Source organism: Pelodiscus sinensis, chromosome 3 (genome assembly GCF_052426305.1).
Source record: "Pelodiscus sinensis isolate ZL-2025 chromosome 3, ASM5242630v1, whole genome shotgun sequence".
Lineage (NCBI taxonomy): Eukaryota > Metazoa > Chordata > Testudines > Trionychidae > Pelodiscus > Pelodiscus sinensis.
The window spans coordinates 197683464-197707409 of record NC_143054.1 but is presented as its reverse complement, the minus strand read 5'-3'; the positions used below and the strand labels follow the sequence as shown (position 1 = coordinate 197707409).

Here is a 23946-nt window from a genome sequence, read left to right as displayed (position 1 = left end):
TACTGGATGCAGGAATCCAACCCTATATTGCTAAATAAAGTTGACAAAATAGAAGCATTATGTCTTATCTTTTTTCAAAACTATATTATTAATTGACAATCTACAAATGAATGATGCATTCACATCCTAATAATCTGAGATGTAGGATTCTTTTTACAGGTACAAAATGAAAATAGTTTAAAACAAAGAAGTGTTTCTTTCAAAAAGCAGCATCCTGTATAAACTAAGGTTTAAACTTCACATTATTCCTAGTCATGCAGTAAGCCCAAAAGAAAAAGAACTATGGATAATCAGTTAAAAGAACTGACAGACACCCTGATGTGTTGATCAGTAGTAATACCTAATTTCTATTTCAAGTGTGCTATAATGGATTACCATATAGATGCTGCAAAGCACTAAGTATTAAATAGATCTGTGTGTTTTTTGAAAAAGTAATATTATTTCATGCTGTGGGATTTTAAAAAATATTTCATATTACTTTACTGTGAAATTACAAACAAGTTGTCAATAGCCAGTTTGGAATTCACAGCAGTATAACTAAGAATCGAGGTTGGAATATAAGGAAATGTCATTTGGTTTTTTTTTTTGCAGTAAAGTAGTATATATTTCTTATAACTGTGTGGGAGAGAGTGAAGAATGGATTTTCGGAAACACAAACGTGTGGTTGTCAATCTGTTAGTGAGTTCATCTTCCAAATGTTAGTATAAACGTAACACATTTATCTTGGGACCCAGTGATATGTAGGCACAAGAAGCACTGATAACACATGAGTTTGTCTAACTTTGCTTCTGGTACACAGGAAATGGCTCACCTGTGTCAGAACAGTTAATTAAGGTGAAAAACAACCTAATTGAAAGTGTGCTAAATTAACTTGGATTACTTTATCAATTCTCCTAATAACTTCTGCAGTTTTAACATGATTTAGATGGAAGTTGTGATTTGATTGATCTCAGCTAATCACATAGATTGGAAGACCCCCTTCAACTAAATGTTCAGGGCTATACTATGCAGATGCTTTATTAACCAGGTCACTGTTGTCCTGTTTAATTTTTTTCTCCAAATGAATTCATTTTTCATCTCTAATTTGGAACTGCTAAGAGCAGTAGAGAAGAATGGGAAGTGATATGGGTCAAGTATGTTCAGAATTCAATTTTATCACAAGATTTCAAATATGAAGGCTATTCTAAGGCAGGACCACTTCGCGCCATCTCCTGCCACCCATTTCATTTTTCCCCAGTTTACAATTAGTACTGAAAGGATATGTCTACACAGCAGGGCTTAACTCGAAATAAGCTACACATATTGAGCTAAGGCAATTGCGTAGCTTATTTTGAAATTGAAATTGGGAGAGTCTACACAAGCACTTATTTCGAAATAGAGCACTCTTCCTCCAAGTTCCCTTGCTCCTCATACAATGAGGGCTACAGGAGTCCAAGTAAAAAATCCTCCAGCTTGACAGTATTTCAACATTGCTTTGAAGTAACAGCTGGCTCTGTGGACGTACCCAAAGGGCTGTTTTACTGCAAGAATCTTCCAAAAGCCCTACCTCTACCCTAAGGCTACTCAACTTTGGAAGCCCTGGGGGCCACAGTGATATTCACAGCACATGCCAAAGGTTGCAACTTAAGTGTGGTTGCATATACAGTTGATTTCCGATAATCTGGCACCTTTGGGACCCGGGGGTGCCGGATTATTGGATATGCCAGAGCATCAGGAGGTACTCCGGTGGGGGGCTGTGACGGGTCTGCTGGGACCCACACTGTGACCAGCGGGGGCGGAGGGGAGACTGTGGGGAACGGCGCAGCAAGGGGTGAACTCTCCGTCATTTTGCAAGGAGGTGGGGGAAGCCCTGCGCAGCTGCTGGCGACAGGCCAGCTGGGGCTGCAAGTGGTGGCAGTGGACTTGGGGAAGTGGCGGAGCAGAGCAGCTGGGGTGCTGCCGGGTTGGTCCCGCAGCACCACCCCTCACCTGAGTGGTGCTGCAGGACCAACCTGACAGCACCCCAGCTGCTCTGCTCCGCTGCTTCCCCAAGTCCGCCGCTGCTGTTTGCCACCTGCCTACAAGCGGCAGCAGCGGACTTGGGAAAGCAGAGGGGCAGAACAGCTGGGGTGCTGCTGGGTTGGTCCCACAGTGCCACCCCTCGCCTCGCCCCCTCTCCTCCGCCGGCGCTTGCAGCCCCTGCTGGCCTGTAGCAGGCGGCTGCGCAGAGCTTCCCCTGCTTCCCTGCAAAACGGTGGAGGGTTCGCCTCTTGCCGTGCCGTTCCCCACCAACACCCGTCTCTGCCCCCCGGCCAGATGCAGTGCGGGTCTTGGCAGACTAGTCACAGGGGTATAATCCCCTTCCCCTCTCTTCCTCTTCCCTTTCCCGGCCGGTGAGCGCGCATGGAGCTCACAGGAGCTCCAATTGTCCGGCTGGCTGGAGCACTTCTGGGTTCCAGTTGGTGCCGGACTATCGGGTGCCGGACCACTGGATGCCGGACAATTGGAGTTTTATTATATATGCAAATAGCTTCTTTCACACTGATGGACATGAATACAAAGATTTAAGACAAGATTACACAACACTCAGGCCCCATTTAAGTCAGTTCTGCTGATATTAATAAAATGAAATATGTACCCGATTTGCACTCATATGACAGTTCTTTTAATGAGCAATGACAGTCCAGGAATGTAAATGTATATTAACAGAAGACCATTATACTGACTCATCCTTGTGCGTGTTCACAGTGGAGGCCATGTTCAAAGGATCCCATCTGCAGGCCGCATGTTTAGTCCCACGTAAACCCAAACTGTGCTGTGGGCCGCAAACAAGGTGGCCACAGGCCATGTGTTGAGCAGCTCTGCTCTATCCAATATTGTATTTCCGGGGAAAAATAACAAGTTTTTTTTTTTTTCATGTTATCTATCCCATGCAACTGAGATCCCCAATTTGTTCTCCTCAATGGATATCTTCTAGTCAGTGTTTTGTGTAGACACACCCTGAAGTTCCTGGGCATCTGGGTTATCACCTAGTGATAAATTAATCTCATCTTGTTTTCAAATGAAACAGTTTTGTTGAACTGTCTGTTCAACCTTGATTACCGCTAGGGGTCTGTTGGTTCTTGGATTCCACAATCATAGAACCTCCACCTTGCTGTGTAATTGTGCTTCAGAATCTAAGCTTTCGTTCTTCCTGCCCCTCCCCCCAACTCTTCTGGTGTAGAAATGCATGTAATGTTGAAAATGTGAGCAGAGTGTTTAATCAATGTTTGTTTATAATGTGGGTGAACTGGGAAGAGAGTGGCCAGCCCATGGCTGGGGGCTCTGAATGCTGCCTGCTAAGGTTACCATGCCAGTGCTGGGCATGGGTGACCCACCCCTTCCTCCCAGCATGAGCCCAACTTCTTCCACAACCACAGCACTGGATAGTTGAGGGCAGAGGGCAAGGCCCAGCTACAGTGGACCCAAGCCAGAACTCAAAACCTTTGAGAGGCATGGTCATAGCATACCCAAGTTCCAGTCCCAGTGCTCAGGAAGCTGGGCAGCACATTCGCTGCACTCCAGTCAGCCCCAGGGATCTGGCAGGTGGGCAGCACTGTCAGCGTGCTCCAGCTACTCTTTGGGAACCTAGCACTCTGAGCCCTAAGCTCCCCTCCCAGTACCCTGAGCCCTCCACACCTTCCAACTCCCTACCCTCACTACTGCACACATACCCCTCCATCCCACACTTATATTTCTTAGAGGTACTGTAGTGTTGCAACCCTTCTGCACTGAGCTCCCTCCCCCCAAGTGGGGAGGCTTGAGGTACAACACTACCTGTAAGAAATGAAAGATACTTTCATCTGTGCCTCCTCCCATTCCTTCCCTCAGTGTCATTATACAAATAGTGGATGAGTGCCCACAACGTATTAGGTCCTTTTAACAGTGTGTCTAGGCAGATAAGAACTGCCCTGGTCTTTTCAGAGTTGGAGTGTTCCTTCTTGGGAATAGTTAGTGTTAGCTCATTTAATGTAGTTAGTCAATAAATCAGGTTTTTTCCCGGTCCAGGTTATGGCAGAATCAAGGAAACAAAATAGGTATATTTCTTGCCCTATTGTTTTCCTCAAGTATCTGGGAGAAGGGCACTCAGCTTCTGGGTGTTCAATTTGCCAAATTTTTTTACTCCCATAGTTTGCAAGGATAGAGAGACTCACTTGCAGCTATTCTTCCAAAAGGGAGATCTTGAGCCTAGATCCTCTGGACTTGGATCACAGATCTAAGAGATTAGTCTCAGTGCCAGTGGCTACCAGAAACTTTAAGCAGCTGGTGGGTTCCAAGAAACCACAACCTCTGTTGGAGTCAGACTTAGTTCTCCGTCGAGTGGTGTCCCTGTGTGTGCTCCACTCAGGTCTCTGTGCATCCTCGTGCCACAGTTTGAAGATTTTTGCCTACTGGTGCCCCTCCTACCGTGCCTGTGCACTCACCGTCTTGTGCTGTTGTTGTCTGTTAGGTGCGCATGTGTGAACCTCCCTCAATTCCTTTTCTACCATCCTCCGCTGAAGACACAGTCACAGCAGTGCTCTCCTTTCTGACAGAAAATAAACAAATAGTACAGTTAGTTTTGAAATCGTTCATAAAAGTTGTCAGGTCATAAGAGTTTTCACCTAGTCCTTTAGTTTTAAAAAATCAACCAAACAGCAAACCATTGTCGGCTTTTTTTCCTTTCTCAACATGCTGTACTCTCCCGTCTTTAAGAAATGTGACTTATGCTGGCATTCAGTGCCAGTTTCGGATGGACATACGTCTTTTATGAAATGTCTGGGCAAAAGTCATGCGGTACAGAAGTGCCTGTGTGGTTTAAATAATGACAGCCAGAGCAAGGAAAGACTGCAAAATGTGGATGAAGAACCTCCTATGCGAAAAATCCCTCCAACCATAAGGGGATAAGTCCCATGAGACATGGGGGCAATCAAGCCCCATGACAGGGCTAGCTCATCGCCAGCACCATGGAGAAACATAAATCAACATCGGTCAGGAGAGCTCAGTCCAAACCTAAGTGCTCAGCACCCATCGGTGCCACTAATCCACCAGTGCCGACAAAGCCGCACATGCCACCACCACTGTCTCCCACAGACTTCCCAGCACCTCCTGAACAAGCCGTTCCCAGGTAGTCAAAATCCAAACGTGCTCTGGCACCAGAGCACAAGAAAGCATCTGAGAAGACATGCCATTTACAAAAATCCCCACAGCCAAGTACACCATTGGTACAGGGAGTCTGTTGACCACTCCCCCCAGTTTTGTGGCACGCTAGCCTATACAGGCAAATTACAGGGCTTCTTGCTCTCCCACACCACTGTTACCGCGACCTGAACATGGCAGAGGAGTAGGTTCTCATCTTACCATTCATCCCCCCAACAGGATCAGTGACTTCCTTGTATTTGACTCAAAATCATCCTCTTAAACAACCACTACAATTCCAGTGGCTTAACCAGCCATGGCTGGTTATCCTTCACAACACCTTTAGCCTCGGTGGCCTCTCTGGGAGCCACGGCACGGGTATCATCCACACTCCTCCCATATCTTCTGCATGGAATATAGCACCCGCTACACCACAGCATACATCTACACGTTCCTCGGCTACAACGGTGCATTCCTCACCCACCCTCAGTAATAACCCAGGCAGATTCAGCAAATGATGATAATAATTTACCTCACTCTGACTCAGAAAGCTCCTCACATGCTCTGCATGGTTCAACTAGTTTAGATGAAGCAGTGTTCCAGGTATCACCCTCTCTGCTGGCAGATGACCTGAAACAATTCCAAGACCCATTTAAACAAGTGGCTCAATATCAGGACATTACACTCCAAGAGGTGCAAGACAAACAATACAAATTACTCATGATACTACAACCAACGGCATCCTCAAAGATAGCTTCATTGATGCGTAAACGCTTTCTTGGAATCATCTGATGTATTCTGGCAAAACCCAGTCTCCATCCCCCCCCAACCAGCTGTAGGGCAGATAGAAAATATTTTGTCCCAGCAAATGGCATGGGCTTTGTCTTTTCACATCCCCACCCAAATTCACTAGTTGTGGACTCTGTTAATCACAAATCTAAACACCCTCAATTCAAATCTACACCTCAGGACAAAGAACATAAATGATTAGACCTCTTTGGCCAGAAAGTATACTCCTCTGCCACCCTCCAGTTCAGGATATCAAATTACACAGCCATTCTGGCTAACTACAATTATGCTAGACTACAGGATCTGGTACAGGATCTTCCTGAGAATAAGAGATCACACCTCCAATCCATTAGCAAAGAGGGCCAATCCATAGCAAAAGTTGTCCTCCAGGCTGCAATGGATGTGACGGATATAGCAATCCGGGTCACAGCTACTGCAATAGTAATGGACAGAGCATCATGGCTATAATCATCAGAGTCCCAAAATAATTAAAAAGCTAAGGTGGAGGACTTTCCCTTTGATAGGAACCAACTGTTTGCCACAAAAACAGATGATGTGTTACACTCAATGAAGGAATCTCGTACCACACTGTCGAGTATCAGAGGGGTAGCTGTCTTAGTCTGAATCTGCAAAAGCAGCGTGGAGTCCTATGGCATCTCATAGACTAACCGAAGTGTTGGAGCATAAGCTTTCATGGGTCTTTGCCCACGAAAGCTTATGCTCCAACACTTCGGTTAGTCTATAAGGTGCCACAGGACTCCGTACCACACTGTGTACTTTAGAGATGTATACCCTGTTACCCCTGGGGCCTGGATAACACTCAAATATAACCTAATAGTGAAACCCCAGTCAAAAGAAAACCTATCCGCCCCCTTCCTCAGGGTCTATGACGTGTGAATTAGGCTGATAAAGGAAAACAGACTCCAATTAAAGGTGAAAACAAAAAGAAAGTGTATTAGAGATTTTATACAATATCAAGGGAAAAACAGGGAAGAAACCTCGTTCCACGAGGCGTACAGCTAGTTCGGATTAGGAAGCCTAATCCGAACTAGCTAGTCCGTGCCACGTGTAGCCGCGCGGCACGGAGTCCGAACTAGCCGGCATTTAAAAATGGCGCCGGCCGGCTTCATGCAAATGAAGCCCGGGAAATTCAAATCCCGGGCTTCATTTGCAAGTGCGGATGACTACGTTACCCCCGCTAGTTCGAATTAGCGGGGTAGTGTAGATATACCCAGAGAGATTTGGTTTCCCTATCTTTAGCAGATGTCTTTCTCCACTCTCAACTGGAAATGCTACATCTACTCATTGTTCCCTCTAACATTTTCCATCCATTAGCAGAGTGAGTTTTGTCTTGTGTACCAATAATGAGGTTATGTGCGCTTGTTCGGATGTGTACCACTATGGCATCCTCCAGTGACATTGCTCCTGAAGAAACTCTAGAGTCGTGTCGGGGGAGAGGGTGCTACTTGGGAAACAAATATACTATTAATTTATTTACAATTTCCCTAAATTAATTGAAAATTAAAACAATGCAGTGATCAGATCTAGATTACAGTTGAGGTTGAATTGATAAATCAATGAATTAACAATAGTATGACATCTCCTGGTTAGCAAATGTCTCTAAAGTGGCCCTTAAGTGTCAGATATCTGAGCCAAGATGTGCCTTGACAAAATATTACTTACACTAAGATTTCTCACCCTAAAATACACATGTAAGTGTACAACTTACCTTAATGTCTCATCTTTATTTTAAAGCCTTTATGTGTTTCAGTCAGCAGTCAGAGCTATCTAATCAAGCACAGTTAAACTGGCTTTATAATTTTATTGAACTGATTCCATAACACTTAAAATTAGCATCTGAAACGGTAAATATAAATGCTTGTTCTATCTGTTCCAAACTGTTAAATACTCAGCTGTAATGATATAAGTGGTTCTGCTGACTAATGTTTCCATACAATCCAATATCACTAAATGATACGAAGAATTTGTTTTGTATGTAGCATATGACTATACTGACATAATAACTATGCTATCGACTTTTCCCCGATAGAAAAATTACATAATAGTTTTCTAACTGATAGCTATAGTAACCTTTACTCTGGTATAATGCCATTGGCTTCAGTAGAATTACTCCTGATTTAAACTAGTGAAATGAAAATCAGGCTGCTTACCGTAAAATGGATGTATGTTTAAAAAATCCATTTGTCTTTTAGATCTCCAGTAAAGTAATGGATCTTTGTAATGCTATTTTTAGTGACATGCAGATGGATGAGGTATGGTCGAATGATTTTCTTTCCTCAAAGAAAATCTTTCCCAACATTTTGTCCAACCAAATAGAGTTTGAATACCATCATTATCTTTACTAGTAAAACAATGAGGACATGTATAAAAGTATAAGTATTTCTCCAATTTAGTAATATCGGTATACAATTTCAACTCGTACATTTGATAAGACTATGCTAAAATTGATTTTTATACTGTTTTTATTTCACTACTCTAGAGTTCAAGAACTAATATATATCAACTTAAAACTGGGGTTAGTATTTTAACAGAATCATCACTTTTGCTTAGCATAAGTATGTGAGCAAGATGTTTACTAAGTCTATGATTGAGCAAGGTACTTATATGCCCAACTTTCAGCATGTGAGTAGACTCATTGATTTCAGTGAGAGTTGCCCAAGGCCATTTTTTCCAACTGAACCTTTTTGGGTAATGCTAACTATTCAAGATCTCACAAAAATTACAGAGCTCTTTGAACCCCCTTTATGTCCTGAATGGCTTTAAGGGTAATGCACCCTGAGAGTTTCAAGCAATCAGTTTGCTCAGGTCATGTGCAATTACTTTAAAATAATTACAGGAGGGGTTTTTAAAAGGTGCTTCTCTAGTTCTCCTATACTTTCTTGTCAGTATCTTTAGTTTCTAATTCTGAGTGCAATTTTTTTTTGGGGGGGGGGGGTGAGGAAAGCATTACAAAATTTACATTGTATTCCAAGGTACAGCCTCACTCCCAAACAATGCAAAATAAAAACCAATCAAATACCTTCTAGACCTTTGCTGTGAAGTAAATATATTTAATACAATGTTAGCTAAACTATACATCCACAAAATACTGATTGTGGGTTTTCCAACAATCAGCTGAAAATTATACCTTATATTTAGCTTCATGCATTTATTATTACATTAATCTTCCTGTCGCTGGCCCACCTGAACTTTCCACTACACCTTGGGAACTCTGGGCTAAATTCAGCCATAGAACATTTCCCTGAACATTTCTCATTGAGTAGAGCCTCCTCTTGGATGGCCCTATCAATTTGTGGGACATGTGGATTAGAGTTTGCCTAAGACATTAAAATTACGTTTTAAAAGAAGAGATTTAAAACAAGAGAAGTCAATAGCAAAATGCCCCAAATTTCACCCAGAGTTCGTAACAATTCTTAAAATTCCCAAAAGAACTATGTAGAGAATTTAGTTTCTCTTTCCAGTCCTTGTAGAAACTTCATATCTGGAGTTTTCAAAGGAGCCTGGGGTAGTACGCATCCAAGTCTCATTGAATTTAGGTCCCTATCTCAACTAGACTCTTTTGAAAATTTCAGTCTGTGATAATTACAAAACTTTGCTAAGAAGCTTGTGTTTTACGACTCTGCATTAAAATAATGTGTATTATAAATGTTGGTTTCTGAAGCTTCGGGCTATCAAAAATCTTTAGTCAATCACTATGGTTGAATGTTTTGTGTCTAATTGATCATCTTAGTACAAAACTAGTGTTGACAATATGTCTTCCCCTGTGCATCCATTAATGTGCCTTGCTTCAAAGCTCTCTGAGAGAAGAATGCAAAGATTCCTTGATCCAGTATGCATTTGTTTCTTCCATAGTATTTTATGGAAATAAAATTTAATTTCAGTTGTTTTATAAATCATTGTCTATATGTTTGAACTATGAGCATCTAGCAAAGGGAAGTCCCCTTGTTTTATCCTCTGTCCCTGGCTCTTCTCTTTCCTTCCTGTTTTCATTTTTAAATGTAAATTCCTTCCCCTCCCTTTTCAACCTGACCCCACCCCTTACTGTCTGTTCCTCATTCTCCAGCCCCTCTCCACCTCTTTTTATTTTTACATCGTTACCCCGGCTGCTTGGAGCAGACCCAGCCTCCCCATCACAAAGCCCAGGCCTTGGCCCTGGCTGGGGCTGCCAGAGGAGCAGCCACCCACAAGGCAGCTCAGGCCCTGGCCCCAGTTGGGGCTGCTGAAGGAGTAGCTTCTGACCAATCGCAACATAGCTGCAGCTCTGGCCCCGGTCAGGGCCGCTCTAGGAGCAGCTGCCTGCAACGTAGTTCTGGAGGAGCAGCGGCCTGCAATGTGGCTACTGGAGGAGCAGCTGCCTGCAACAGGGCTACTGGAGGATGAGCTGCCTGCAATGCAGCCCGTAGTCCCAGTCCTGGGGAAGGGCTGACGCTAGGTTCAGGGCTGCATGGCGGCTGCCCTACTGCTGCTCCTGGGGTGGAACAGGCTCCCACCACACAGCCCTGCCCCAGAACAGCTGATCAGGTATTGCACGGCTCTTCTGAGAAGGTGGGTGGGCCTCAAATTGTTGGTGCATACCCACACAGGCGTGAACCTAGAGGGAACACTGCACCTGATGGCATGGCTCCTCTCTGGTTCTCAGAAACAGAGAGAATATGCTCACAACAAGTAAAGGATATTTTACTCCACAGTAGATGCCAGACCATGCGTAATACTAATCTCTACAAGTGGAAGCGTTTTACAGCCTGGTGCACGAGTAAGCAGATTGAACCATCTACCGCACCTCTTCATACTATCCTTGATTACATCCTACATCTGAAACAACAAGGACTATCAGTCTCCTCTCTGAGTACACTTAACTGTGCTGGCAGCATTCCACCCCCCCAATTGACAGGTTCTTGGTCTTTGCACACCCCATCACGAGAAGGTTCCTTAAAGGGATGCATAGCCTTAATCCTTCACGCAGACCTTGCACCTTGACATGGGTCTTAGAGTCAGTACCCAATACATTAACCAAACCACCTTCGAACCCATGTCAATGCCCACTTTTACTATTGACTACAAAGACAGTATTCTTAGTAGTGATCACATCAGCGAGAAGAGTTAGTGAGATTGCTGCTCTTACAGTAACACTACCCTACACTGTCTTCCATAGGAACAAGGTCATCCGTCAAATTCAACTGTTCTTCTTGCCTGAAGTCTGCTCCGATTTCCACATTAACGAAGTTATCGTTCTCCCTACGTTTTACCCAAAGCCTCATGCTTCATGAGAGCATGCTATCCTACATATATTCTGTATGTTCAGAGAGCGCTTTCCTTTTATATTGATCCGATATGCTACTTTCACAAATCACAGACATTGTTTCAAACAATGTTGGGAATCATTTAAGAAAGGGATAGATAATAAGACAGAAAATATCTTATTGCGTCTATAAATCTGTGGTGCACTCACATCTTGAAAATTGTGTGGCCATTCTTTCTGGGACACCTGACATTGTTGGAAACCAGGGAACTGGTTTAGATCAACCATGTATGGCTGCTCTTATGATTTTGTGGTTGCTGAAAGGTGAAAGAATAAGCTACATTCAAAGAGCTGCTCATCCTTGACTCTTTGGGTATTCTTAACATTCTTTACAACTAGACTTATTTTTCTTCCATATTCTGCATTTACAGTCCACCCATTAAAATACTAGTTTTTAGGAGCAGTTTGCTTTTACAGGCAGTCCCCGGGTTACGTACAAGATAGGGACTGTAGGTTTGTTCTTAAGTTGAATCTGTATGTAAGTCGGAACTGGCGTCCAGATTCAGACACTGCTGAAACTGACCGCCAGTTCTGACTTACATACAGAATCAACTTAAGAACCCCAGGCGTCCCCAAGTCAGCTGCTGCTGAAACTGATCAGCAGCTGATTCCAGGAAGCCCGGGGCAGAGCAACTCTGCCTGGGGCTTCCTGTAGTCAGCGCTGGTCAGTTTCAGCAGAAGCTGACTTGGGGACGCCTGGGGTAGAGCAGCTGGGGTGCTACTGGACCAACCCAGCAGCACCCCATCTGCTCTGCCCCAGACGTCCTGATTCAGCCGCTGCTGAAACTGACCAGCAGCGGCTGAATCAGGACCTGGGGCAGAGCAGCTGGGGTGCTGCCGGGTTGGTCCAGTAGTGCCCACGGGCGCTGCAGGACCAATCGGCAGCGCCCCAGCTGCTCTGCCCCAGAGTCCAAAACAAAAGCCTGGTCTGCTGGGGGGGGGGGGAGCACACTAGCTGCGCCCCCCCCCCCCCCAGCAGACCAGGGACATGGGGAGCAGAGCCGCAGCGGCAGCGGGGTGCCGCGCCTCTGAGGCTTTGCTCTGGCAAAGCCTCAGAGGCGCGGGACCCCCCGCGGCTGCGGCTTCAGTCAGGGTGCCTGTGGTCTGCTGGGGACCGTCCCCAGCAGACCACAGGCATCCAGACTGGAGCGGCAGCAGCGGCGGTTCCCCGCGCCTCTGAGGCTTTGCTCTGGCAAAGCCTCAGAGGCGCGGGACCCCCGCGGCTGCGGCTTCAGTCCGGGTGCCTGTGGTCTGCTGGGGACGGTCCCCAGCAGACCACAGGCACCGGCACCCAAGTGGCAGGAGCAGCGGTTCCCGCGCTTCCGAGGCTTTGCTCTGGCAAAGCCTCAGAAGCGCGGGAACCCGCCCGGTGCCCCTGGTCTGCTGGAGACGGTCTCCAGCAGACCAGGGGCACCGGAGCAGCTTACGAACGGGGCTTTCTCGCCCCGACTTCCGGGGCGAGAAATCTCCGTTCGTAAGTGCGGATCCGACGTAAGTCGGATCCGCGTAAGTCGGGGACTGCCTGTATATTATATATTACATTTTCTTGAGAGCATTTCCATGCAAGCAACTTTTGTTTTTCATGTACTTTTTTGTTCTATATCTGAAGTTGTTGTTATACTGTTTTATGTAATTTGTGCATCGGATTATATTCAGATATTTATTACTTTAATATCAATAATTCCATATATTTATAAGACTTACCTAGTATGCTACATACTGCAACTGTTCATGCACTTGGGAATCTTATTTACAATTGATCTGTATTTCATTATGTGCCCATTTACATTTTTTTACATCCCTACATTGTGTTGCCTTACAACCTAACACTTTACACTTCTTTGTATAATACAGCATGTGATGCATTTTAAAATCTTATGTCATATGTAGTCTTTGAACAGGCTGTTACAGAAAAAGGTCATTGACCCTTTTCAGAGGTATAAAAACTCGGGTATTGAGACTGGTGGGTTTTTTAATATTAAAGTATGTTATATCCAAGAACTCCTGAGCAGATTACAGATTCTCAGAAAGAATGTGAAATATATGGCAAAATCAATTTTCTGTTAATGATCCAATGCATATAATTTTTGTGACGTAAATAAATATCAGTATTTCTTAAAATATTTCCTTGTGGTCAGTTTCCACTTTGGAGCCATTTCAAAAGATAAATTCTGAGTGTTAATCAGTTTGTTGTTATTTTTGTAGCCAGTTTGGTTTTGGTTTTCTGTTTTTTAAAAGCCATGAATTCTTGCCATGCACTGTGCATATACAGTTGTATCTAACATTTATTGGAATGCATGAAAAGTTTAGCATTTTTTTAACTCTTTTTATTTGGTACATGTACCATTGTACAATTTAGAATGAAAACACACACACAAATCACAATTTAGAGCTGTAAAAATCTGAGGTTCGTGAATAATGTCAATGATAGTGTTGAAAGGTACAGAGCTCCTATTTTAATTTGTAGATGGATAATTATTATATCCTTATATATCTTGCTATCTGATTGGCAGAAACATGGTCCTTAACTAACAGGTAAATCCCCACATTTTTAAATCATGACCTCATTTTTAGCCAGTCAGATCTTTCCATTCCAAGTACATTTACTTTGCCTATACACAGAGACCTAGACATCTGGCCATGTGATTTTCAGGATAATTATTGTTAGCCATTGCTGCCAATGTAAGCCCCAGGTGAAAGCTTATGGAAAGACTTAAGGGGATTATGTTGAAGCAAAGTACAATGATGAACATAGAAGAGTTATCTAAGACTTACTTTCTGTTCTGAGTTAACTATATGAAGGTTTTTAATACTGTCTGTGGTACAACTCTCATGCTAATGTTATAACGAGGAATTTTTCCCTACTCTGAGTGCTGTAGAAAACAGATGTGACCTGAGGTCTAGTTCTCAATGTCTATGAAGTTGCCATGGCTATCATTTTCTGCTATGAAGAAAAGAATGTTCCATTTTCAGAGACTGTCATTGGAGTACTGTAGACAATTTCTGAAACACATTGTTTCCCAATAGGATTTATTCTGTCGTAATCCATTTTTTAGCATATCGTTCCAACACAGCAATAATGGCTCACTTGTTGGCCTTCTGTGAAGAAATAACTAAAATGTGAAGTGTTGTCCGCTTGGCTGTGTTGTCTTAATTCCTCTTGAAAGTCTTTAAAGACCAACAAGTGGTCACAGTTGCATACATTATTAATTGTCACTCATTTTACATCCTGCATGTATTTTTCTTAAGATCTGCTGATACTTTAAGTTTTGTGAAAGTTTGTTTCTATTGTTTTGTGTGATTAAACAGTATTGTCAGTTTCTTTAGAAATCATTATTTTACCTTTAAAATTAGTGTTAAAACTAATTTCCTTTTTGGATTCTTAATCTCTTCTTAAAATTCATTGCTCAGCAGCTGAAAAGTTTTCTGAAAAGAAAAAGAAATCCATATTCATTTTTTGTATTAATTTGATCCTTTTATATCTTCAGCAGCAGCAAATTAGCAATTGATTGCCAGAGTTACCTTTCTGTTGGTTATCAGCCTATAATTCATTTACATATAAAAGTCATTTAATTGCAAGTTGGCCACATTGGCTTGGACTATATTTAAAAATCAGGAAAAAGCTTTTTTACCAAATGTAAAAATAACCAAATAAAGTTTCAGTGATTCACACAAATTGCTTTATAGCATTATAATTCACTGGGTTGGCAAACAGCAAAATTTTATGGCCATAGCTGTTTTTCTAACCATGATTATAGGCCCCCATTTAGCAAAGTATTTAAGCATGTGCTTAATTGTTTTGATTTATTGGGACCATATAGAATACCAAAGTTGCGGTTTGTGGTCAAGTCTTTCCGTCTTCCTTGGCTTGATCTTTGTCTTTCATAGTCTAGTCATCCCAAAGCTATAGAGGAGGACCTCTGCATATTATTTCACATGAGTACTTCACCAAATGCATCTACTGTGGAGTAATTAATGTAATGATGAGTGATTCTGATCAGTTGCACTCAGCAGATGAAAGTGCAGGTAAATCAGTTCTCTATAAGAGTACTTACTATAATACCTTTAGGACTGCTTGAGGGTGGATCTGCTAATATTTGGTAGAAGCACACAAGTTAATTACCCTTCTGATCCATAGAATGTAAGATTTGCTCAGATCTGGTTAATATCCTGTGTCTGACAGTGTTATCCAGTGCTTCAAAAGAATGTATTAAAAACCCTAAAGTGTACAGTTTTGGAATAGTCTGACCATAGATGAAGTTTCTTCTAAATCGTTCAGTTTGAAGTTGATTTGTGCTCTGAAATATTAGGATTTGGATCCTTTCTAAAACAATGGATTTTTTAAAAAATAGTTTCTTGATGGTGATACTTTTAAAAATGTAATTACAAATGTAGTTAATGTCCAAAATATGTGTTATATATATCTATGGAAAGAGCAAGAGTGGGCAGCAATTCTTGTTACTGTAGATGTCTGCTTTTGTATTGTTTAATTCATGTTTGGCTTGGAAGGACACATCAACTGTTCCACAAGATTCTCTGTATGACCTAATTATGGAAAAGTTAACTGTTTAGTTTTGTTTTCTGCAGAAAATATTACAGCTGCTACCAGAGAGGATATTTTATCGATGGCATTTCCACAGTATTGGTAAGAAGAAACACTTTTAAAAAAGGATATTTTAGTAGTAGCTTTAAAATAAAATTCCTTTTTCACACCACTGATCTGCACCCTCCCCTCCAATATTTAGGCTGATCATGCAGGAACTCTTAACTGATTCATTCATTTTCTACGTTTCCTTGTTGTATTACTTTTAACTTAAAGTAAAAAAAAAAAAGAACAAACTATAAGATTGTACTTTGTCCCCTCACTCTTCAATTTGTTTAGGGTGCGTTTTGAAATGTTTGGAGTGTGAATCTCACTTCGCTGATTTTGTGTGCAACTCTTGTATCCATTATTTCTGTGATATTTTGGGTATTGCCTGAACCAATAAGCGATTTACCAAAAGTATCTGCTCTGTAAGTTTGGGTATATTTATGTAGTGCAGCTTTGGTTCAGATCCTTGACACCAGTAGTTTGCCCATAAGCACAAGGTCTCACCTTAGGTTTGTTACTTTTGTTGTAGAGTACCACCAACAGTATTCCCAAATCCATCCACCCTGTGTACTTTAGTACTAGAAACCTGGACTTTTCTCTGATTTGTCTCTCCCACCCCATAGGTGTGAAATCTGGCCCCTCACTCCTCCAGACACTACATTACTTCGGCACATGCACTCCAGACTGTTGGCACACCAGATACCAGCTTGGGTAAAAATAAAAAAATCACAGAATCAAATATAAAATAGTATGGAATAGCAAATATATTAAAGTTGCACGGCAAATAAACATAAACTCTCTTTTCTAATACAAATTACGCATAGACTTTAAAGTTTCCCCAAGTATCCCTTCTTAGGACACGTCTAGACTATGTTCTTCTTTAGAAAGAAGATATGCAAATTTGGTGCGAATTTGCATATCTTCTTTCAATCGCTTTCTCGAAAGGTTTTTTTTGAAAAAGCAAGCAGTCTATATGTGGTTCTTTTGGGGGGAAAAAAACCCCTTTTTCAAAAGAACTTTTCTCAAAAAATGAAGTTTACAGCATTCTTTCAAAAAAGGGTTTTTTTCCGAAAGAACTGCATCTAGACTGCTTGCTTTTTCGAAAAAACCTCTTTTGAAAAAGCTATTGGAAGAAGATATGTAAATTCATGCCGCATTTGCTTATCTTCTTTAGAAAGAAAAACGTTGTCTAGACGTGCCCTTATAGAGTGGATATAGGGCTTCAAGGACAGTACCTGCCAAATGATTGTGTGTCAGTTTCTGGATGAAAGCAATAATTTCATGCCACCATTTAAAAAGCTTTCCCCTTCCCCCTTTTTTCTTCTCCTATTGTGATGATTCATGTTTGTTCAGAGAGGGGGAAATGCCTTCTTATGCTGATAGTCAGTGTTTTCCTATTAATGTCAATGGATGACTATTTGTCTCTTTCTCGATGGTATAATGGTAGGTGTTGGTGTTAGTCCCTCTGGTGAGGAAGGTAGTAGGGATGTCACCGATTAAGCAGTAAGCATCACTCTTACTAGGTGATGGTTACTAGTTACCAGTTAACTGGTGGCCTGGCTAGGATGGAGCAGCCTCCCTGCCCGATGGGTCCACCTCTGGTGGACAAGAGGTGCTCCAGCCTTCCTGGGCTTGCCATGCTGGTGCCACGGGCTGGAAGTACTCCAGGCCAGTTGGGCTGGAACAGCTCCAACCTATCTGTGGTGCAATGCGGCCTGGCTTGAGCAGCCTACAGTGCAGCAGGCCCGGCCTGGCAGGGCTGGAGTAGCTCCGTGGGTGGGAGAGGGGGCAAGACTGCTCCAGCCCGGCCGGGCCCCCTGCCTCCGGGATCCCATTTAAGCAGTTTACCTGTTAAACGTAACATTTAACCAGTTAACTGATTAAACAGGATTTCCCTACAAAGCAGCCCTCTCATCAGCCTAACAGCTCCAAAAATTATGAGCATAGCTATTCATGAATACATTCATAATTCAGTCTGTATTAATATCTTAAATAACTATTAAGTTCAGAACATTACATGTTTTATAAAAGACCTTACTCAATGTATAGTGTAATGTATTGTAATCAGTAGATTCAACTTGCAGTTCAACCCTCCTGTTCTCTCCATAGGGTGCCTGCTTCCTGAGCATCATGGCAGTATTAAAATACATGCATAAAATGTGGTAGTTCACTATTATAAACTTTCCTATTAGCACAAATAAAAGCTGGGTATTAGTGCCATTTTCAATGAAATTGTAAAAGGCATCTTTGTCATAAAAATTGCAGTGGGGCTACGGTCCCACATATATTGCCCTGCAGATCCCTACAGAAGTAAGTTTACATCATGCTCTATGAACTGCAGAACCATTTAATAGTAGTAAGAAAGTGCATAGGAAGAACTTCTGTGCCAGTCCCAGGGCTAAGAATTCTTGAACCGTCAGCTCTTAAAAGCTCCATTCATCTGCAATCCTCAGTTCCCTTTTCTCGTCCTGCCAAAGCAAGTTCTTCAGCTATGTCCCTTGATTTTTTTGGACGAGGGGGGCGTATTTGACTAGCAAGTTTCTTCTTTTGCCAAAAGGGTTATTATATAGTTGTAGCTTTTACTTCCAGGGATTTTTTTTTCCAATAGTGAAAATCCTGGGCACTACAGACAGTGAATTATAAGACTCATGTCTTTAGCATTTGTATTTAGTAGTGTGATAAAAGAAGGAAAATGCTAATCAGAGTTGCTGACTTTTGGAAAGTTGGGCAGATTCATTAACCACTCTGTGTCTGTTTTCCCATCTGTAAAATGAGAATGATACTTAGGAATTCTTTGATATTCTTGGATGAAATGCAGTAAAGTATCTGTGATCTAGTCATTAAAAGGCAAAAAATAACACACAAGATGACACACTCAGAGGTAATTTTAATCCACAAACCAATTAATGGATTAGGACGGGGTGGGGAACCTAAGACCCGGCCTCCAGCTTGCCTAGATCCGGCCCCTGAGGCTCAGGGCTCCCCTCCAGCATTGGGGAGATCGCACTGCTATTCCAGCCTTCCTACTATCCCTCCACAGGGCTGGAGCATACAAAATCTACTAGCCTGGGCCCCCCAAGACTCTGCTGTGCAAGGGGAATCTTTCTCCTTCTCAGTTGGGAGCTGCCTCAGTGAGGGCTTTTTGGGGTTTTTAGGTTGTGGTTGTTTTGCTCCTCACTATTGTATGGCCCCAGACTGATTTTTCTTTGGGTCAGTGGCCTCTGACCCAAAAAAGGCTCTCTACTTCTGGATTAGGATGTCCAAAAATTAGAGAATTGTCATCTGTGCTTAGAGTAGAATCTAGCTCCAGTATGTTGTTGTTTATATGAAAGCCTGTCTATTTTCTTTCAACCAATACTTGAAACTGAAAAAAGAAAAGTTGCACTTTTCAACACACCTGAATTGAAAAATGTGGAAATTAATTTGCTATTATGGTTTTGAAATGTCATGCTTCTTAGAAAGAGCAGATCTTTGTTAACTCTTGCACAACATCATGTTCTTGAAAATATACAGTGGAGATTGCAGTGTGACTGAGAGTTTTGCTGTATTTTGTGACAAATAACATTCATGATATCAGAGTGTCATACCTGTTTTGCAAGCTGGCTGTGTTGTGGTACAAGCTGTTCAGCATACCTCATCTGAAGAAAACAAGTAACATGCATTTTTTATGGATGAGGGAGGGAGACAGCCCAGGGGAGGGAGATTGAGGGAATACTTGCATAGGAGGAGTAAGGGAGGGAGCAGGAGCAGAGGGAGGAGAGATTGGATTGAGGGGTGAAGCCAAGATGGGTAGCGATCTGAAAAGGGAAAGGTGGTTAAAGAGCAGAGATGAAGTAGATTAATAGAGAAGGGAACAGACACAAACAGGTTGGGGTCATAGAGGCCTATAAATATTTTGAGACTGTTCTCCTACACAATGGAATGACACCTAACCCTATCTGAACATTCTTCTGCTGTCATCGAGCAGCTGTGAAACACACTGACATCGTGTATCTTATCCCCTCTAGTGTATGAGCAACATAGGGAATAACCGTCTGTTACTGCTACTAGTTATTCTGTTAACTCAAGTGATATAAATCTGTGCATCTAAAGATCCAAACTTTGCTGGTGTCGTTTTGTACATTGGGCTGCTTCCTGTAACGTATTTCTGGAGGATGCCCTCCTACCTGCAGCTCTTGAATACTTACCTCATCTCAAGGAATTCCACTTTTTCATGAGTTCAATTAGAGTACATCTTGTAGCAGTAACAACGTTCCACGTGACCATTGACAACACCACGGTCTTCACACATCCCACAACTAAATGCTTCCTCAAAGGCCTACATGTGCTATATCCTGACATTGCTGCTCCACAAGCACTGTGGGACCTACATCTGGTACTAACCATGTTCAAAAACCTCCATTCAAACCTATGGGCACATGCTCCCTTCTCCACTTAATGCGCAAAATGGCATTCCTAGTTGCAGAAACATCAGTACGTTGGGTAAGAGAGATGGCTGCCCTAATGGCAGACCCACCATTCACCATCTTTTTTTAAGGACAAAATCTCTCTATGGACACATCCAGAGTTTTTACCCAAAGTACACTCTGCCTTCCATATTAATCAAACAATATGTTTACTTGTATTTTTTCCCAAGCCTTATGCCAAACCCTTCGAGGCACAGATGCATGTGCTTGATGTCCACAGGGCACTCTCCTTCTATCTCCACAGAACAGGACCCTTTAGGTAGGCCCTAAAACTCTTTATCTCCATTTTGGAGCATAGCAAGGGGCATCAGATATCCTCTTAAAGACTATCCCATTCGATCTCTGACTGCATCACAATGTGCTATGCTTTGAATAATTTATCACCACCTACCACAGTCCATGCACACTCCACGAGAGCGGTCACCACTTTGGTCACTTACCCAAGGAAGGTTCCCATTGATGAGATATGTGCTGCTGCTACATGGACATCAAAACAAATTTTCACTGACCACTATGCACTTTCCACTGGCCCTCTTCACTCAACAACAATAGCAAAGGCTATACTAAAGCTAGCTTACCTTCCTGATCCAAAGTCCCTATTTCCATATGACAAATTGCTTTGCAGGCACCTGCTGTGGAGCACTCCCACCAGGGATCTCTGTCTCTTGGAGGAGGAGGAGGAAGAGGATGATACTCATTTTGGTGGTAACTGACGTTCTTTCAGATGAGCATTCCTGGGGGTGCTCCACTAACCTCCCTACTTCCCTGCTACTTTGGACCCAGAAAAAAAATATTTTCAACCACGCCAGATAGAGAAGGAACTTGAGGGGAATGTGGCCGCCCAAGAGCGGTAGTACCGGACGGCACTGTGCACCTCGCACACCACGCGTGCGCAGCCCCAAATGCACTGCTGGGAAGAATCCGCTCTGAGGAGCTGGGATGACACCTGCTGTGTAGCACCCCTTCTTCCCCCGCCCCCCCGAGCCACTCATCTCAAAGAACATTAGTTGCCGCCAAGGAGAGTAACCTCTTCTTTCTGCCACAAATGAAGCAAGGGTACTTACAGTAGGCAGCCTCATCTTTCTTCTTTTCTTTCTTTAATACATGTTTTAGAAATGTATTTCCATCCGTCTTTGAGCCTTTTTGTTCAAGTTGGGGGTAGCTGAGTTAGTCTGTACAGGTAAACTGAAAAAATAACAAATAATCTGGTATTTCCACACACACCCCTCCCGTCTTTCCTATTTATTTTGCTCCTAGACATCCAACACTCCGGTCATCTGAAGAAGTGGGCTGTTTCCCACGAAAGCTCATGATACTATCTACATGTTTTGTCCTCCTAAATGATAAGAGCTAGGACTACCAAATTTGGTATGCAGCTTCCTCTTATCATAACATAAAGCAAGGTAAGGGGTTGGTTGTGCCAAGATAATGGGCTGTGTCTGGAACTCAATTTTTTTTCATAAAATGGGAGGGAAGAAGTCTAGTAGGAATGAGTTATACTGTAGAATGACCACGGGAGGGGGAGCAAGTGGCCAGAGATGGGCACAGGGACAGCTATAACCCCACTGGGGCAGCAGGTGGTAGAGATCATAGAACACTAGAACTGGAAGAGACCTCGAGAGGTCATCGAGTCCAGTACCCTGCCCTCACAGAAGGACCCAGTACCATCTAGACCATCCCCGATAGATTTCTATCTAAGCTACTTCTAAATAACTCCAGAGATGGAGATTCCACAGTTTCTCTAGGCAACTTATTCCAATGTTTAACAACCCTGACAGTTAGGAAGTTTTTCCTAATGTCCAACCTAAACCTCCCTTGATGCAGTTTAAACTTCTTGTCCTTGCCTCAGAGGCCAAGGAGAACAATTTTTCTCCCCCTTCCTTGTGACACCCTTTTAGATACCTGAAAATCGCTATCATGTCCCCTCTCAGTCTTCTTTCCAAACTAAAGCCCAGTTCTTTCAGTCCTCCTTCATAGGTCATGATCTCTAGACCTTTCATCATTCTTGTTGCTCTTCTCTGGATTTTCTCCAATTTCTCCACATCTTTCTTGAAATGTGGTGCCCAGAACTGGACACAATACTGCAATTGAGGCCTAATCAGCACAGAGTAGAGCGTAAGAATGCCTTCTCATGTCTTGCTCACAACACTCCTGTTAATACCTCCCAGAATCATGTTTGCTTTTTTTGCAACAGTGTCAGGCTGTTGACTTATATTTAGCTTGTGATCCACTATGACTCCTAGATCCTTTTCTTCAGTACTCCTTCCTACACAGTCACTTCCCATTCTGTATGTATGAAACGGCTTGTTCCTTCGTAAGTGGAGTACCACTTTTATTTGTCCTTATTAAACTTCATTCTATTTACTTCAGACCATGTCTCCAGTTTGTCCAGATCATTTTGAATTATGACCCTATCTTCCAAAGCAGTTGCAACCCCTCCCAGCTTGGTATCATCTGCAAACTTAATAATCGTACTCTCTATGCCAGTGGTCCCCAACATGGTGCCTGTGGGTGCCATGGTGCCCGCCCTAGTGATCAGGGCTGGCCCAAGCCATTCTTGGGCCCCGGGCCCATGGCGGTGCCGCCCCTGGGTGCGCGGCACATGTGTGGTGCCGCCCGCGGGTGCCTGGCAGCCCCAAAAGGTTGGGGACCACTACTCTATGCCAATATCTAAATCCTTGATGAAGGTATTGAACAGAACCAGAGAGAGAGACAGGTATCTACTATATATTTCAGAGTGTTTGTGCATCTTGTCTGTCTGTCCCCCAGCTGGGGGATATGCTCTTCTCCCTCAGTCGTGCCTGCTGCAGCAACCATGGACAGGTGCTTCTTACCTGGCCCCAAGCTGCTGTAGTGAGAGAGGGCTGAGATTGTCCTATCTCCTTGGGGCAGCCTGCGTGCTGAACCCCTCATCCCCAGACCTTCCTCCTCAGATCAATGATTTAAATGAAGAAAAACAAAACTTCTTTGAGTTAAGGATCTAATCAACACCTAGTCTATTATTTTATAACCTTCATTAATACCCAGAGTACTCTCCATTCCCTGCACTGATTGAGGCTGAGGTTCTGTGAAAAAATTGGTCATGCAATTAAAGCCTGTGTAGCAAACTATGTATGCACAGAGTAGCCAAATTAAAGTATCATAGGGAAGCTTAATTCAGGCATTTTCTAATTTTTGAGTGCTTGATTTTTCAGCATTAACATGTTTATCATAGTTTGCACTATATTTTTATGTTTATTAACCAATGGGTATTACTCTCTTGTGTACTAAGGAAAATCCAATAATTAAATGAGGCAGAAATAATTTTTCTGAATAATTCACAGAGCTTGAAGAGACATGGTTGTTTTAGGTTGTTCAGGGCTCTAAACTGCAATATTTGTAAGTCAAACTTTGTGGCTTTTGCTAATGCATTAGAACCAGAAAGCAAAACTTGACTATTGTCATTTCATTGACTTGGATAAATTAAGTAGAGAGTAAAGAGACCATAAATACTGAAAAGTAAACTAAATTTTCAGAGTTCTTCAAGTTTTAATAATCTAACTTGGTTAACAATCTAAAGGACTTGTTTATATTTTAACCTGGTGGTGTCCGTGTAAATTAATTTGACTGTTAAATTTTTACTGCTGTGAAAATTAAAAACTATA

The 23946-nt window shown here is 42.7% G+C and overlaps 1 protein-coding gene across 5 annotated transcripts in view; it reads left to right on the top strand.

Annotated features, from left to right (window-relative positions):
- The window catches only part of RALGAPA2 (Ral GTPase activating protein catalytic subunit alpha 2), a 379885-nt gene that overhangs the window by 44704 nt on the left and 311235 nt on the right, over nucleotides 1-23946 (top strand). For all 5 annotated transcript variants that reach the window (XR_012903061.2, XM_075925792.2, XM_089777560.1 and 2 more), the window contains exon 4: nucleotides 15833-15890. Coding sequence is in view for 4 of the 5 variants with exons in the window: in XM_075925792.2 (XP_075781907.2) it covers nucleotides 15833-15890 (58 nt within the window). In the remaining variant the exon portion in view is untranslated. The remainder of the gene's footprint in view (nucleotides 1-15832; nucleotides 15891-23946) is intronic.